This window comes from Ovis aries, chromosome 7 (assembly GCF_016772045.2).
Source record: "Ovis aries strain OAR_USU_Benz2616 breed Rambouillet chromosome 7, ARS-UI_Ramb_v3.0, whole genome shotgun sequence".
Taxonomy (NCBI): Eukaryota; Metazoa; Chordata; class Mammalia; order Artiodactyla; family Bovidae; genus Ovis; species Ovis aries.
In genome coordinates this window covers 26,399,241-26,415,361 of record NC_056060.1, presented here as the reverse complement: position 1 = coordinate 26,415,361, position 16,121 = coordinate 26,399,241, and the positions used below count along the sequence as shown (strand labels likewise).

Here is a 16,121-nt window from a genome sequence, read left to right as displayed (position 1 = left end):
ACCATGAACTCTCAGATGTTCAAGTTGGTTTTAGAAAAGGCAGAGGAACCAGAGATCAAATTGCCAACGTCCGCTGGATCATCGAAAAAGCAAGAGAATTCCAGAAAAATATCTATTTCTGCTTTATTGACTATGCCAAATCCTTTGACTGTGTGGATCACAATAAACTGTGGAAAATTCTGAAAGAGATGGGAATACCAGACCACCTGACCAGCCTCTTGAGAAACCTATATATATGCAGGTCAAGAAGCAACAGTTAGAACTGGACATGGAATAACAGACTGGTTCCAAATAGGAAAAGGAGTCCATCAAGGCTGTATATTGTCACTCTGCTTATTTAACTTCTATGCAGAGTACATCATGAGAAACGCTGGGCTGGAAGAAGCACAAGCTGGAATCAAGATTGCCAGGAGAAATATCACTAACCTCACATATGCAGATGACACCACCCTTATGGCAGAAAGTGAAGAGGAACTAAAAAGCCTCTTGATGAAAGTGAAAGAGGAGAGTGAAAAAGTTGGCTTAAAGCTCAACATTCAGAAAACGAAGATCATGGCATCTGGTCCCATCACTTCATGGGAAATAGATGGGGAAACAGTGGAAACAGTGTCAGACTTTATTTTCTTGGGCTCCCAAATCTCTGCAGATGGTGACTGCAGTCATGAAATTAAAAGACGCTTACTCCTTGGAAGAAAAGTTATGACCAGCCTAAGATGGCATATTCAAAAGTAGAGACATTACTTTGCCAACAAATGTTCGTCTAATCAAGGCTATGGTTTTTCCAGTAGTCATGTATGGATGTGAGAGTTGGACTGTGAAGAAAGCTGAGCGCCAAAGAATTGATGCTTTTGAACTGTGGTGTTGGAGATGACTCTTGAGAGTCCCTTGGACTGCAAGGAGATCCAACCAGTCCATTCTAAAGGAGATCAGTCCTGGGTGTTCTTTGGAAGGAATGATGCTAAAGCTGAAACTCCAGTACTTTGGCCACCTCATGCAAAGAGTTGACTCATTGGAAAAGACTCTGATGCTGGGAGGGATCAGGGGCAGAAGGAGAAGGGGACAAAGAGGATGAGATGGCTGAATGGCATCACCAAATCTATGGACATGAGTTTGAGTGAACTCCGGGAGTTGGTGATGGACAGGGATGCCTGGCGTGCTGCAGTTCATGGGATCGCAAAGAGTCAGACACTACTGAGTGACTGAACTGAACTGAACAATTTTTCAGATTCCACATATATGCATTAATATACAGTATTTGTTTTCTCTTCCAGGCTTCACTCTGTATGACAGTCTCTAGGTCCATCCATGTCTTTACAAGTGACCCAATTTTGTTTCTTTTTTTTTAAAATTGGTCACTCATGTTATTGACATTATTATTTTTACATAGTATAAACCTTAATTTGGTAATACATTCTATTTTTAAATATTGATATTATGAACTTTACTGTTTTTTTAAAAATGAATATTTATTAAATGTTCAGTTTAAGCAATTTTCCTTTGATTTGAAATGCAGAAGTTGGCCAAAATAACATCTCTTCCCACCCCCAAATAAATATACATATTTTAGTTTGTAGTATAATTGCTTTACAATGTGTTAATTTCTGCTGTACAGCAACAGGAATCAGCTCTAAGTACACATGTTTCCCCTCCCTCTCGAGTCTCTCTCCCACCACACCCCACTCTCAGCCTCTTTTAGTCATCACAGAGCGCTGGACTGAGCTCCCTGGGCTACACCACAGCTTCCCACCACCTGTCGGTTTTGCAATGGCGGTATGTATATGTTGGTGCTACTCGACTCTCTGTTGCACCCTCTCCTTCCCCTCATCATGTCCGCAAGTTTGTCCTCTAGGTCTGTGTCTCTGTTCCTGCTCTGCAAATAGAATCATCAGTACCATAGATTTTTCTACATTCCATATATATGTGTTGACATAGGATACCTGTTCTTCTCTTCCTGACTTGCTTCACTCTGTATGACAGACTCTAGGTTCACTACAAATGACTCAGTTTCACCCCTTTTTGTGGCTGATTAATATTCCATTGTGTATATGTACCTTATCTTTTTTATCCATCCCTCTGTTGATGGACTTTCAGAAATATTTGCATTTCTCTAATAATAAGTGATATTGAGCATCTTTTCATGTATTTGTTGGCCCTCTGTATAGTTTTTTTTGTAGAAATGTCTATTTAGTTCTTCCACCCATTTATTGACTGCATTTTTTTGTTTGTTTTGTTTTTTTTTTTTTGTTTTGTTTTTTGGCTATGGAGGTGCAGGAGTTGTTTGTATATTTTCACAAATAGTATCTTGTTTTTCTTCATTTGCAAATATTTTCTTCAATTCTGAGGGTTATCTTTTTGTTTTGTTTATGGTTTCCTTTGCTGTGCAAAAGCTTTTACGTTTAATTAGGTCCCATTTGTTTATTTTTGTTTTTATTTTCATTACTCTAGGAAGTGGATTGAAAAAGATCTTGCTCTGATCTATGTCAAAGAGTGTTCTTCTGTCTACATTTTTCTTTAAGAGTTTTATATTATCTGGCATTTAGATCTTTAATCCACTTTGTGTTTATTTTTAAAATTTTATTATTTAAAAAATTAAAAAAAATTTTGTGTATTTACTTAATTGCCTCAGGTCCTAGTTGTGATGCACAGACTCTCTAGTTGAGGCTCATGGGATTAGTTGCCCAAAGCATTTAGGATCTTAGTTCCCCGACCAGACACCAAACCCTTGTCCCCTGTACTGCACTGACCAGAGATCAAACTCTTGTCCCCTGTCCTGCAAGGCAGATTCTCATCCACTGGACAACCAGGGAAGTCTCCATGAGCTGATTTTTGTGTAGAGTGTTCGGGAGTGTTCTAATTTCATTCTTTTACATGTAGCTGTCCAGTCTGCCCAGCACCACTTGTTATAGAGATTGTCTTTTCTCCATTGTATATTCTTGCCTCCTTTGTCATAGAGTAGGTGGCTATAGATGCATGGGTTAATCTCTGGGCTTTTTATCCTGTTTCACTGGTTTGTATTTCTGCTTTTGTGCCAGTATCATACTGTTTGGATTACTGTACCTTTGTCTGAAGTCAGGGGCCCAGATTTCTCTAGCTCCATTCTTCTTTCTCAAGATTTCTTTCACTATTTGGTTCTTTTGTGTTTCCATAAAAAATGTAGAGTTTTTTTGTTCTAATTCTGTGAAAAATACCCTTGATAATTTGATAGGGATGTGCTGGATCTAGAGATTGTTTTGGGTACTGCAATTATTTTTTCATAATGTTGATTCATCCAATCCAAGAACATGGTATATTTCTACATCTGTTTGTGTCATCTTTGATTTCTTTTATCATCTTATAGTTTTCTGAGTACAAGTCTTTTGCTTCCTTGAAAGTGTGAAAGTGTTAGTTGCTCAGTCATGTATGACCCTTTGCGAGCCCATGAACTGTAGCCCATCAGGCTCCTCTGCCCATGGAATTCTCCAGGCAAGAAAACTGGAGTGGGTTGCCATCTCCTTCTCCAGGGAATCTTCCCAACCCTGGGATCAAACCTTGGACTCTTGCATTTCAGGTGGATTCTTTACCATCTGAGACACCAGAGAAGCCCTCAGGTAGATTTATTACAAGGTATTTTATTCTTTTAGATGCAATGATAAATGGGATTGTTTCCTTAATCTCTCTTCTGGATTTTTCATTGCTTGTGTATAGAAATGTAAGAGATTTCTGTGTTCTAGTTTTGTATCTTGTAACTTTACCAAATTCATTGATGAGTTCCAGTAGTTTTCTGTGTTTTTCTTTTTTCAACTTCCCCAAATGCATGTATCTAGGAAATAAATTGTGTGTGTTTGTGACTGTCTTATAATAATATATGCATATGTGAGAATAAAAATGATTTTCACTAAAAACTACTTAAAAGATATTTGCATAATTTTTGATGGGGTGGGGGGCGGGGAATCTGCATGCAACATGTGGGATGGGATCTTAGTTCCCTGACCAGAGATCGAACCCATGCCCTCTCCAGTGAAAGCAGGAATTCTTAACCACTAGAATCTGCCAGGGATGGCCCAATATTTTCATAAATTTTAGGACTTTACCTTCACCTCAAGTCCTGGGTTAGGAAAATAATCTGATAAAACCTGTATATTCATGAGGGATCTCTTCCCCTAGGTGACTCATTAACTGCCTCCTCCTGTTGCTCTGGGAAAATCAGTCTTATTCTCTGAGACCATTCTCCACACAGATTAAAGTCATATTGGCCTTCCATGTTCTATTTGGTACCACTTTTTACTAACCTTTGTATTATTAATTAGCTACCTCTTTTCTACTTTGGGGAAATTTCAATAGTTCCATATGCCAGATGTGATTTTTCTGAAGATGCAGCTATTTTAGGTCTGCTAGAGATCAGGACACCACTGACTGACTTCATTTTCACTTTTCACTTTTATGCATTGAAGAAGGAAATGGCAACCCAGTCCAGTGTTCTTGCCTGGAGAATCCCAGGGACGGGGGAGCCTGGTGGGCTGCCATCTAAGGGGTCGCACAGAGTTGGACATGACTGAAGCAACTTAGCAGCAGCAGCAACAGAGATCAGGTGGGTGAGAAGAATCGGCAGAACAAATTCATTTAGATTGCTATGTTTTGTCAACTAAGATATTTCCTGGTAACTAAATCATCACTAGAGATTTCAAACTGTGATTTAGTTGTGGTGTGGAAGAAAACATCCAGAAGAGAATGAGTTGGGAACAGTAGTTGAGTCAGTGTTGCCAGGCTTGAAAAAATACTTGGCAGGGAGACTACCTTGGTCTTTAAATGGGGACAAAGAAGGTGCCTGGACAAAAATGATATATATATTTTTAAACTTGAACTGAGAAGAAAAATTTATTGTTCTTAGGTTGGTTAATCCTACAACTCTTGATCAGAGTTTAATGTAACATCAGATAGCATTGATTCATTGAGTTCCTCCACTCTACTCAAGTTCAAGGATAAGAACTATGATGTGAGAGAGTCAGGCATGATGTGGAGGCACACAGGATACATATGGGATGTTTATGTTTAGCTCTTGATTCAGATTAGTTTGGTGATAAACATACATTCCAGAGTTGGTAGCAGCATTGGCCCTGGTTGCTCAAGACAGCTTCTCCATAGACCAAGCAAATAAAAGTATGCAATTAGGCTGTATTTGCCAAAGAAGCAGGGATTGCATGCTTTTTCCTTCTACACTGACCATTTAATCAGTTATTATAATAAATGACTGATGAGAAAAATTTTTAAAGTGACTGCTGAGATTGAATATTCTAATTTTTTGAATCGAACCCCAGTCTTCCTGAAATATTAGAGAAACTTAATATCTGGGTTATCTGTACATCCATTTTTTTCATTCAACAAAAAACATTTCTTAAGCTTCTGTTATGTTTCCAGCATTGTCTGGGGAGCTGGGAGTACAGAGAAAAAAGACACCATTTCACTCTCCCATGAGCTCACAGCCTGGCACTGGGAGAAAAACTCAGAAATAGCAAGTTTTATTGCATCACTGTGCACTTGGAACAGGAATAGGTGAGTGGTGGAAGGTAAGGAAGTGTGGAATATTTTTTAGGAAAATATTGCTTTAGGAAAGAAGTAGAAGAATGGGGAAAACTTTAGTTTCAAATTGAGGATCTGCTATCTCTATCCATGAGGTTTTCTGTCAAATATTTTCTGAGAAGGAAAATTCAGACCCATTCTTAGTGATATTAGTTTTTCCATCTAAAATCTTTCAATGGGCATGTTGTTAGGGCTCTTTGGAACATCCAAGATGTAAGCTAATTTTAAATTCCTTTTCTGTGTTTTTCCATTTAGGCCTGCGAGTCTCTAGTCTCAGAATTTGAGGGAAGTTTCTATAGCATTCTTTTTTCTTTCCTCTTTCTATTCTACATGATTCTTTCATCATTTGTTTTTCTCTATTTCTTACTCCTTTGCTTAATTTTCTTGTTTCCTTTATTTATCATGAAAGCTTTTTTTTCTTCCTATCCCTCACCATCTTTCAATTTCTTCTCTTTGTATGTTTCCTTTATTTTCATCTTCTAAATGATCTTACATTAAACAATTAAGTTGAAATTGCAAAGGAATTAATTAAAATTAATTCAACAAACACATACTGATTTTCTAGAACTGACTGTTCTGCCCTCTGAAACTGTCCAAGGGACTATCATGATGGAGATGAAAATTCAGAAATCTCCACCTTTTAGTGCTTGTAAACAGAGGAAATAGGTCATGCACATGTAACCACACCGAAGGGTGAAAGGTGCTGTGATAAATACAAAGTGCTGCGGGAAATGAGGGGAAGAAGATTTCTTTTCTAGCTAGGAGAATTGGGGCGGTTTCATGAGCCGCATTTAAACTGGGCTGTGAAAAATGAACATTTCAAGACGCATGAGGCAGGTTTTTATTTGAGTAGTATCCAGTTGTGTGCATGCGTATACACAATGTTTTGGCCATCATAAATAACACTTCTATGAGCACTGTGGCACATGTATCTTTTTGAATTAGTTTTCTACGGATATACACCCAGGAGTGAGGTTGCTGGATCATATGACAACTCTATTTTTAGTTTTCTAAGGAACCTCCACAAAGCTTTCCATAGTGGCTGCACAAACAGTGTAGGAGAGTTCCCTTTTCTCCACACTCCCTCCAGCATTTGTTGTTTGTGCAGTCTTTAGTTCTTGATTGTGGGTTCCGGTTCATTTTTGCTCTTCCCCATTTTATATCCATCTTCCTTTCCTCATTGCCTGTCCTGTGGACTTCAAACTATAGCATTAGATGCAAGGACAATAGACTGGTAGAGACTGCTGAATCAGCTTCTGCAGGGTCAGTAAGATCAAGTCACTGTCCCAAATCTTTTGGTATATTACCTCCTGGTGGTTCTGCTTCTCCATTGGAACCCTGAGTAATATGGCCAGTAATCCAAATTTCTTATTTTTCCTATTTTTTCAGGCAGATTTGGAGCCCAAAGTGACTGAGACCATGGGGGGAGGAAATCATTCGGTGGTGTCTGAGATTGTGTTGGTGGGACTCACCAGTTCTTTGGAGATGCAACTTGTCCTCTTTCTAATTTTCTCTGTGTTTTATGTAACAAGTATTTTAGGAAACCTCCTCATTGTTCTCACAGTGACCTCTGACTCCCATTTACGCTCCCCTATGTACTTCCTGCTAGCCAACCTCTCCTTTATTGACATGTGGGTTTCCTCCATTACAGCTCCCAAGATGATATCTGATCTTTTCAAAGAGAGAAAAGTAATCTCTTTCCAAGGATGCATTGCTCAGATGTTCTTCGTTCATGTTATTGGAGGAACCGAGATGGTTCTGCTCATTGCCATGGCCTTTGACCGTTATGTCGCTATATGTAGGCCTCTCCATTACCTGCTCATCATGAACTTCAGAACTTGTATTTCACTCTTGGTTGCTGCCTGGACCATTGGGATCATCCACTCACTCATCCAGATTCTATTTGTCGTAAATCTACCATTCTGTGGCCCCAATAAATTGGACAGTTTTTACTGTGATCTTCCTCGATTTATTAGGCTTGCCTGCACAGATACTTACAGACTGGAGCTTGTGGTTACTGCCAATAGTGGTTTCATCTCCCTGGGAACATTTTTCATTCTGATTACCTCCTATATCTTCATCTTGGTCACTGTTTGGCAACATTCCTCAGGTGACTTGTCCAAGGCCCTCTCTACACTGTCAGCTCACATCGCAGTGGTGGTCTTATTTTTCGGCCCATGTATTTTTGTGTATTCGTGGCCATTTCCCACAGTACCAGTGGATAAATTCCTTGCTATTTTTGATGTAGTTATTACTCCATTTCTGAATCCTGCCATCTACAGTTTGAGGAACAAAGAGATGAAGGTGGCAATGAGGAGGATATTCAGTCAGATGTTGAGTTTCAGGAAGCTGTTTTAAGTGATTTTGATATCAATAAAGATGAACAACCCTACTATTCCCTGCCCAAGCCACAGACATGAATTAACGAAACATAGTACCATGGATGCTTTATTTACTAGTTGAATTACCAATGTCCAGAATTTTCTTAATGTGATTTCTGCCCATAACCAAGAAAGATATGGTATTCTTTCTTGTGCAATGTGACAGAATAACAATATTAACGCAGGACTATTTCCACATTTTCTTGTGTCTCCTTGATAAAAATGAATTTGGACTGGTCTCTTTTATTTCTTTTCCCCTCTGGATTCTGAGGAGGATCCTCACTTGTCAGACTGAGTTTTGGATTTTGTGATACAGAATCTGAAGAACAGTGCTTTGGAAATATGACAAAATTTGAAATTATTCAGGATAGTTTTTTTTTTTTTTGAAGTTCAGTGGTGAGATGTGTGTGTAGTAAGTAAACAAGTAAGTAAAGCATCCATGGTGTTGTGTTTCAGCTGTAATGTGTGAAAAAACAGATGAAAGGTAAAAAGGGGATTTTAAAGAGTTATTTTTGGCTATCTCTTCCCTTCAGTATAATATTGCCCTTCAATAAAATAAAAAAGTTAAAGTTATTTTGAATTATTTTTGAGTTAAAAAATCACAATATCAGCCTAAAATCGGATCACTGGGGTATGGCTTCATCAGCATTTCAGCTAATGCACACAGTAAGTATGAATTAAGCCTTGTAACTACTACAGTTTTTCCAAAATCTTTGTTCCTGTATCATCTGGGGATTTGAACAATGGAGATCAGGTAATGGGCAAAGGCAATGACCCAGTTAGTGCTAATCCTTGCCTTAATTATATTGAAGTCACCTATAATTCCTCAGAGTTGTTGTGCTCAGTTGTTTAAGTCGTATCCAGCTCTTTGCAACCCCATGGACTGTAGCTTTCCAGGCATCTCTGTCCATGGCATTTTCCAGGCAAGAATGTTGGAGTGGGTTGCCACTTGTTTCTCCAGGGGATCTTCTCGACCCAGGGATCAAACCCAATTGGCAGGCAGATTCTTTACCACTGAGCCACCAGAGGAGGCCTCCTCAGAGTTAGGTAACTGTTTTCTTTTCAGTGACATGGTTACAAGTGCAGACTCCTGAGTCAGACTGTATGAATTCAAAACTTAGCTTTGCTTTTTCAATAATGCATGAATTGTTTAACCTCTTTATCCCTAAATTCTGTTATCTGTAAAATGAATCATCTGGAATTTCTATTTGACTGCTATTGACTTACAAAAATAGCAGTTCCTTATGGCTAAAGGTACTTTCATACGTTTCATACTTATAAGGTGATAAGGATTAACTAAATTAATACTTGCAAAGTGCTTAAAGCAGTTCCTGGCCTATAGCATTATATACATGCATGTTCAATAAAATAAAATAAAACATTAAAACCAACTTCTCAGTTTTGACAAACTTCTTCCGTGTTATTAGAGTTTATTTCTTTCCTTTCTAACTCCGTTTTCATCAGTCATTGGTCAAGAAATTGTTCTTTTTCTAAAAGGAGTATTTTAAATTATTGAATTCCTTAGATAAAGAGACCTCAAAATGCCACAGTTCAATTTTCATTCTACACTTTTTCTCTTCAAATTGCATTCTTTTTAAAATTTATTTTTAAAAAATTGAAGTATAGTGTGGCTAGTGGTAAAGAATCTACCTGCTAATGCAGGAGATGTGAGAGACACAGGTTTGACCCCTGGGTCATGAAAATCCCCTGGAGTAGGAAATGGCACTCCAGTACTGTTGCCTGGAAAATTCCATGGGCAGAGGAGCCTGGTGAGCTAGAAGTACATGGGGCTGCAAAGAGTCGTCTACGACAGAGCACACTGTGCCTATGGTGTAATTATAATGCGTTAATTACTGCTGTACAGCAAAGTGATTCAGTTATACATGCATATACATTCTTTTTCACATTCTTTTCCATTATAGTTTTCACAGGTATTGAATATAGTTCCCTGTGCTATACAGTAAGACCTTGTTGTTTACCCATTCTATGCATACCAGTTTACATCTACTAACCCCAAACTCCCATTCTTGCCCTCTCCCAACCTCCTCCCCCTTGGCAACCCCCAGTCTATTCTCTATGTTCCTGATTTTGTTTCTGTTTCATAGACAGGTTCATTTTAGACTTCACGTATAAGTGATATCATATGGTATTTCTCTTTGTCTTTCTGATTTACTTCACTTAGTGTGATAATCTCTAGTTGCATATACGTTGCTGCAAATGGCACTACTTTGCTATTTTTTTTATGACTGAGTTGTATTCCATTGTATACACGTACCACATATTTTTTTTTTTTAATCCAGGCCTCTGTCTATGGACATTTAGGTTGTTTACCTGTCTTGGCTATTGTGAATCAGTCAGTTCAGTCATTCAGTTGTGTCCGACTCTTTGTGACCTCATGGACTGCAGCATGCCAGGCTTCCCTGTCCATCAGCAACTCCTGGAGCTTGCTCAAACTCATGTCCATCTCGTGCTGTTATGAACACAGAAGTGCATGCACCCTGTTGAATTATAGTTTTGTCTGCGTATATGCCCAGGAATGGGATTGCTGGATCATAAGATAATTCTATTTTCAGTTTTCTAAGAAAACTCTGTACTATTTTCCACAGTGGCTGCACCAACTTACATTCCCATCAACTGTGTAGGAGGGTTCCCTTTTCTCCATACTCTGTCTAGCATTTGTTACATGTAGACTTTTTAACGATGGCCATTCTGAGCAATGTGAGGTAGTACCTTATTGTAGTTTTGACTTGCATTTCTCTAATAATTAGTGATGTTGAGATCTTTTCATGTGCCTATTGGACATTTGTGCTTATTCTTTGGAGAAATGTCTCTTTAGATCTTCTGCTAATTTTTTTGTTTGCTTTGTTAATTTTTTTCTTGTTGTCTAGTTGTATGAGCTGTTTGTATATTTTGGAAATTAAGCCCTTGTTGGTTGCATTGTTTGCAATTATTTCCTTCCTTCCTGTAGTTTGTCTTTTCTCCCTTTCTGTAGTTTGTCTTTTCGTTTGTTTAAGATTTCCTTTGTTGTGCAGAAGCTTGTAAATTTGACTAGGCACTTTTGTTTCAGTTCAGTTCAGTTCAATTGCTCTGTTTTGTCCGACTCTTTGTGACCCCATGGACTGTAGCATGCCAGGCTTCCCTGTCTATCACCCACTCCTGAAGCTTGCTCAAACTAATGTCCACTGAGTTGGTGATGCCACCCAACCATCTCATTCTTTGTCATCCCCTTCTCTTTCTGCCTTTGATCTTTCCCAGCATCAGGGTCTTTTTCCAATGAGTCAGTTCTTCGCATCAGATGGCCAGAGTATTGAAGCTTCAGCGTCAGCTTTAGTCCTTCCAATGATCATTCAGGACTGATTTCCTTTAGGATTGACTGGTTGGATCTCCTTGCATTCCAAGGGACTCTAAGAGTCTTCTCCAACACCATAGTTCAAAAGCATCAATTCTTCGGCGCTCAACTTTCTTTATAGTCCAACTTTCACATCCATACATGACTACTGGAGAAACCATAGCTTTGACTACATGGGTCTTTGTTGGCAAAGTAATGTCTCTGCTTTTTAATATGCTGTCTAGGTTGGTCATAGCTTTTCATCCACTCTTTTAATTTCATGGCTGCAGTCACCATCTGCAGTGATATTAGAGCCCCCCCAAATTAAGTCTGTCACTGTTTCCCCAACTATTTGCTTATTGGGCATTTGTCGATATTTTTTGGAGAAATATCTCTTTAGGTCTTCTGTTCATTTTTTTTGGTTTGAGTTGTCCATTTTTTTCTTGTTGTCTAGTGATGAGACTGGATGCCATGATCTTAGTTTTCTGAATGCTGAGTGTTAAGCCAACTTTTTCACTCTCTTTTTTGTTTATCTTCATTTTTATTTCTATTGTCTTGGGAGACTGACCTAAGAAAACATTGGTATGATATATGTCAGAAAATATTTTGCCTATGTTCTCTTCTAGGAGTTTTATGGTATCATGTCTTATGTTTAAGTTTTTAAGCTATCAATTGCATTCTTATATGCTCTTCAATAGTTTTATGAAGCTTGTCTTTGTTATCTATGGTTCTTTTTAAGATTTAAAATTCTAAAAAGTTTTAAAATTGAAGTATAGTTGATGTACAACATATGCTACAATATTATATGTTACATAATATAATGAGACAATTTTTAAAAATTTACTTATTTTTAATTGAAGGATATAATCCACAATTTTTTATGTATTTATTTTTTTTAAATTTACTTTACAATACTGTATTTGTTTTGCCATACATTGACATGAATCTGCCATGGGTGTACATGATTTCCCAATCCTGAACACCCCTCCCATCTCCCTCCCCATATTTTTTGATGTGGACCATTTTTAAAGCTTTTATTGAATTTGTTGCAATATTGTTTCTGATTTATTTTATTATTATTATTGTTTTTTGCCACAAGGCATGTGGGATCTTAGCTCTGTACCAGGGATCAAACTTACACCCCCTGCATTGGAAGGTGAAATCTTAACCCCTGGACCACCAGGGCCATCCTGATTCACAATTTTAAAGGTTATGTTTCATTTATAGTTATTATAAAATATTGGCTATATTCCTTGTGTTGTACAATATATCCTTGCAGCTTATTTTATACATAATAGTTTGTAATTCTTAATCCCCCTTTCCTATACAGCTCCTTCCCCTTTCCTCTTTTTACTGGTAACCACTAGTTTGTTCTCTATATCTGTGAGTCTGCTTTTATTTTTGTCATATGCATTAGTTTGTTATAATTTTTGGGTTCCACGTATAAGTGATATAATTAAGTATTTGTCTTTCTCTGTATGACATTTCACTTAGCATAATGCCCTAAAAGTCCATCCATGTTGTTGCAAATGGCATTATTTTATTCATTTTCAAAGTGGAGTTATATTTCACTGTGTATATATATATATGTGTGTGTGTGTGTGTGTGTGTATATATATATGTGTATATATATATAATGTATATATATATACAGCATCCTCTTTATTATCTATGGTGCTTTTCTAAAACTTAATTTATTTTTTATTGAAAGATAATTGCTTTATAGAATTTTGCTGTTTTCTGTCACACCTCAACATAAATCAGCCATCAGTTCAGTTCAGTCACTGAGTCGTGTCCAACTCTTTGCGACCCCATGAATTGCAGCACGCCAGGTCTCCCTCTCCATCAACAACTCCCGGAGTTCACCCAAACCCATGTCCAATGAGTCAGTGATGTCATCCAGCCATCTCATCCTCTGTCGTCCCCTTCTCCTCCTGCCCCCAATCCCTCCCAGCATCAGAGTCTTTTACAATGAGTCAACTCTTCACATGAGGTGGCCAAAGTATTGGAGTTTCAGCTTCAGCATCATTCCTTCCAAAGAAATCCCAGGGCTGATCTCCTTCAGAATGGACTGGTTGGATCTCTTTGCAGTCCAAGGGACTCTCAAGAGTCTTCTCCAACACCACAGTTCAAAAGCATCAATTCTTCGGTGCTCAGCTTTCTTCACAGTCCAACTCTCACATCCATACATGACTACTGGAAAAACCACAGCCTTGACTAGATGGACCTTTGTTGGCAAAGTAATGTCTCTGCTTTTGAATATGCTATCTAGGTTGGTGATAACTTTTCTTCCAAGGAGTAAGTGTCTTTTAATTTCATGGCTGCAGTCACCATCTGCAGTGATTTTGGAGCCCAAAAAATAAAGTCTGACACTGTTTCCACTGTTTCCCCATCTATTTCCCATGAAGTGATGGGACCAGATGCCATGATCTTCGTTTTCTGAATGTTGAGTTTTAAGCCAACTTTTTCATTCTCCTCTTTCACTTTCATGAAGAGGCTTTTTAATTCCTCTTCACTTTCTGCCATAAGGGTGGTGTCATCTGCATATATGAGGTTAGTGATATTTCTCCCAGCAATCTTGATTCCAGCTTGTGTTTCTTCCAGTTTAGCATTTCTCATGATGTACTCTGAATAGAAGTTAAATAAGCAGGGTGACAATATACAGCCTTGACTTACCCCTTTTCCTGTTTGGAACCAGTCTGTTGTTCCATGTCCAGTTCTAACTGTTGCTTCCTGACCTGCATACAGATTTCTCAAGAGGCAGGTCAGGTGGTCTGTATTCCCATCTCTTTCAGAATGTTCCACAGTTTATTGTGATACACACATTCAAAGTCTTTGGCATAGTCAATAAAGCAGAAATAGATGTTTTTCTGGAACTCTCTTGCTTTTTCCATGATCCAGCAGATGTTGGCAATTTGATCTCTGGTTCCTCTGCCTTTTCTAAAACCAGCTTGAATATCAGGAATTTCACCATTCACGTATTGCTGAAGCCTGGCTTGGAGAATTTTGAGCATTACTTTACTGTGTGTGAGATGAGTGTGATTGTGCAGTAGTTTGAGCATTCTCTGGCATTGCCTTTCTTTGGGATTGGAATGAAAACTGACCTTTTCCAGTCCTGTGGCCACTGCTGAGTTTTCCAAATTTGCTGGCATATTGAGTGCAGCACTTTCACAGCATCATCTTTCAGGATTTGAAATAGCTCCACTGGAATGCCATCACCTCCACTAGCTTTGTTTGTAGCGATGCTTTCTAAGGCCCACTTGACTTCACATTCCAGGATGTCTGGCCCTAGATGAGTGATCACACCATCATGATTATCTGGGTCGTGAAGACTTTTTGTACAGTTCTTCTGTGTATTCTTGCCTAAATCAGCCATAGGTATACATATATCCCCTCACTTTTGAAACTCCCTCTCATGTCCCTCCCCATCCCACCCCTCTAGTTTGATACAGAGCCCCCTTTTTAGTTTCCTGAGCCATACAGCAAATTCCCATTGACTATCTATTTTACATATGGTATGTGAGTTTCCATGTTACTCTTTCCATATATCTCACCTTCTCCTCCCCTCTCCCCACGTCTATAAATCTATTCTCTATGTCTGTTTCTCCATTGTTGCCCTGTAAATAAATTCTTTGGTACCATTTTTCTAGATTCCATATATATATGTTAGAATGCGGTATTTATCTTTCTCGTTCTGGCTGACTTCACTCTGTATAATAGGTTCCAGGTTCATGCACCTAATTAGAACTGACTCAAATGCATTACTTCATATGGTTGAGTAATATTCCACTGTGTATATGTACCACTACTTCTTTATCCATTCATCTGCTGATGGACATATAGGTTGCTTCAATGTTCTAGCTATTGTAAATAGTGCTGCAATGAACAATGGGACACATGTGTCTCTTTCAATTTTGGTTTCTTCAGGGTATATGCCTAGTAGTGGGATTGCTGGGTCACATGGTGGTTTTATTCCTAGTTTTTAAAGTAATCTTCATACTGTCTTCCATAGCGGCTGTATCAATTTACATTCCCATCAACAGTGCAAGATCATTCCCTTTTCTCCACACCCTCTCCAGCATTTGTTATTTGTAGACTTCTTGAAGAGGGCCCTTCTGACCCATGTGAGGTGATATCTCATTGTAGTTTTGATTTGCATTTCTCTAATAATGAGCGATGTTGAGCATCTTTTCGTGTGTTTGTTAGCCATCTGTATGTCTTCTGTGGAGAGATGTCTGTTTAGGTCTTTTCCCCACCTTTTGATTGGGTTGTTTGTTTTTCTGGCACTGAGTTGTATGAGCTGCTTGTAAATTTTGGAAATAAATCCTTTGTCAGTTGTTTCATTTGCTATTATTTTCTCCCATTCTGAGGGTTGTCCTTTCACCTTACTTATAGTTTCCTTGGCTGTGCAAAAGCTTTTAAGTTTAATCAGATCCCACTTGTTTACTTTTGTTTTTCTTTCCATTACTCTAGGAGATGGGTCATAGAGGATCTTGCTTTGATTTATATCATCGCGTGCTCTGCCTATGTTTTCCTCTAATAGCTTTATAGTTTCTGGTCTTACATTTAGGTCTTTAATCCATTTTGAGTTTATCTTTGTGTATGGTGTTGGGAAGTGTTCTAATTTCATTCTTTTACATGTAGCTGTCCAGTTTTCTCAGCACCATTTATTGAAGAGCCTGTCTTTGCCCCGTTGTGTATTCTTGCCCCCTTTGTCAAAAATAAGGTACCATAGGTGCATGGGTTTATTTCTGGGTTTTCTATCTTGTTCCATGGGTCTATACTTCAGTTTTTGTGCCAGTACCATAATGTCTTGATGACTGTTGCTTTATAGTATAATCTGAAGTCAGGAAGGT

The 16,121-nt window shown here is 38.3% G+C and overlaps 1 protein-coding gene across 1 annotated transcript; it reads left to right on the top strand.

The window, feature by feature from the left end:
* The first annotated feature begins 6,969 nt into the window (after positions 1-6,969).
* LOC101121605 (olfactory receptor 4F3/4F16/4F29-like) lies at positions 6,970-7,914 on the top strand. The gene has a single exon (XM_004010412.4). It carries the CDS (start codon positions 6,976-6,978, stop codon positions 7,912-7,914), a length of 939 nt encoding a protein of 312 aa, XP_004010461.3. The 5' UTR covers positions 6,970-6,975.
* The last annotated feature ends 8,207 nt before the right edge of the window (positions 7,915-16,121 follow it).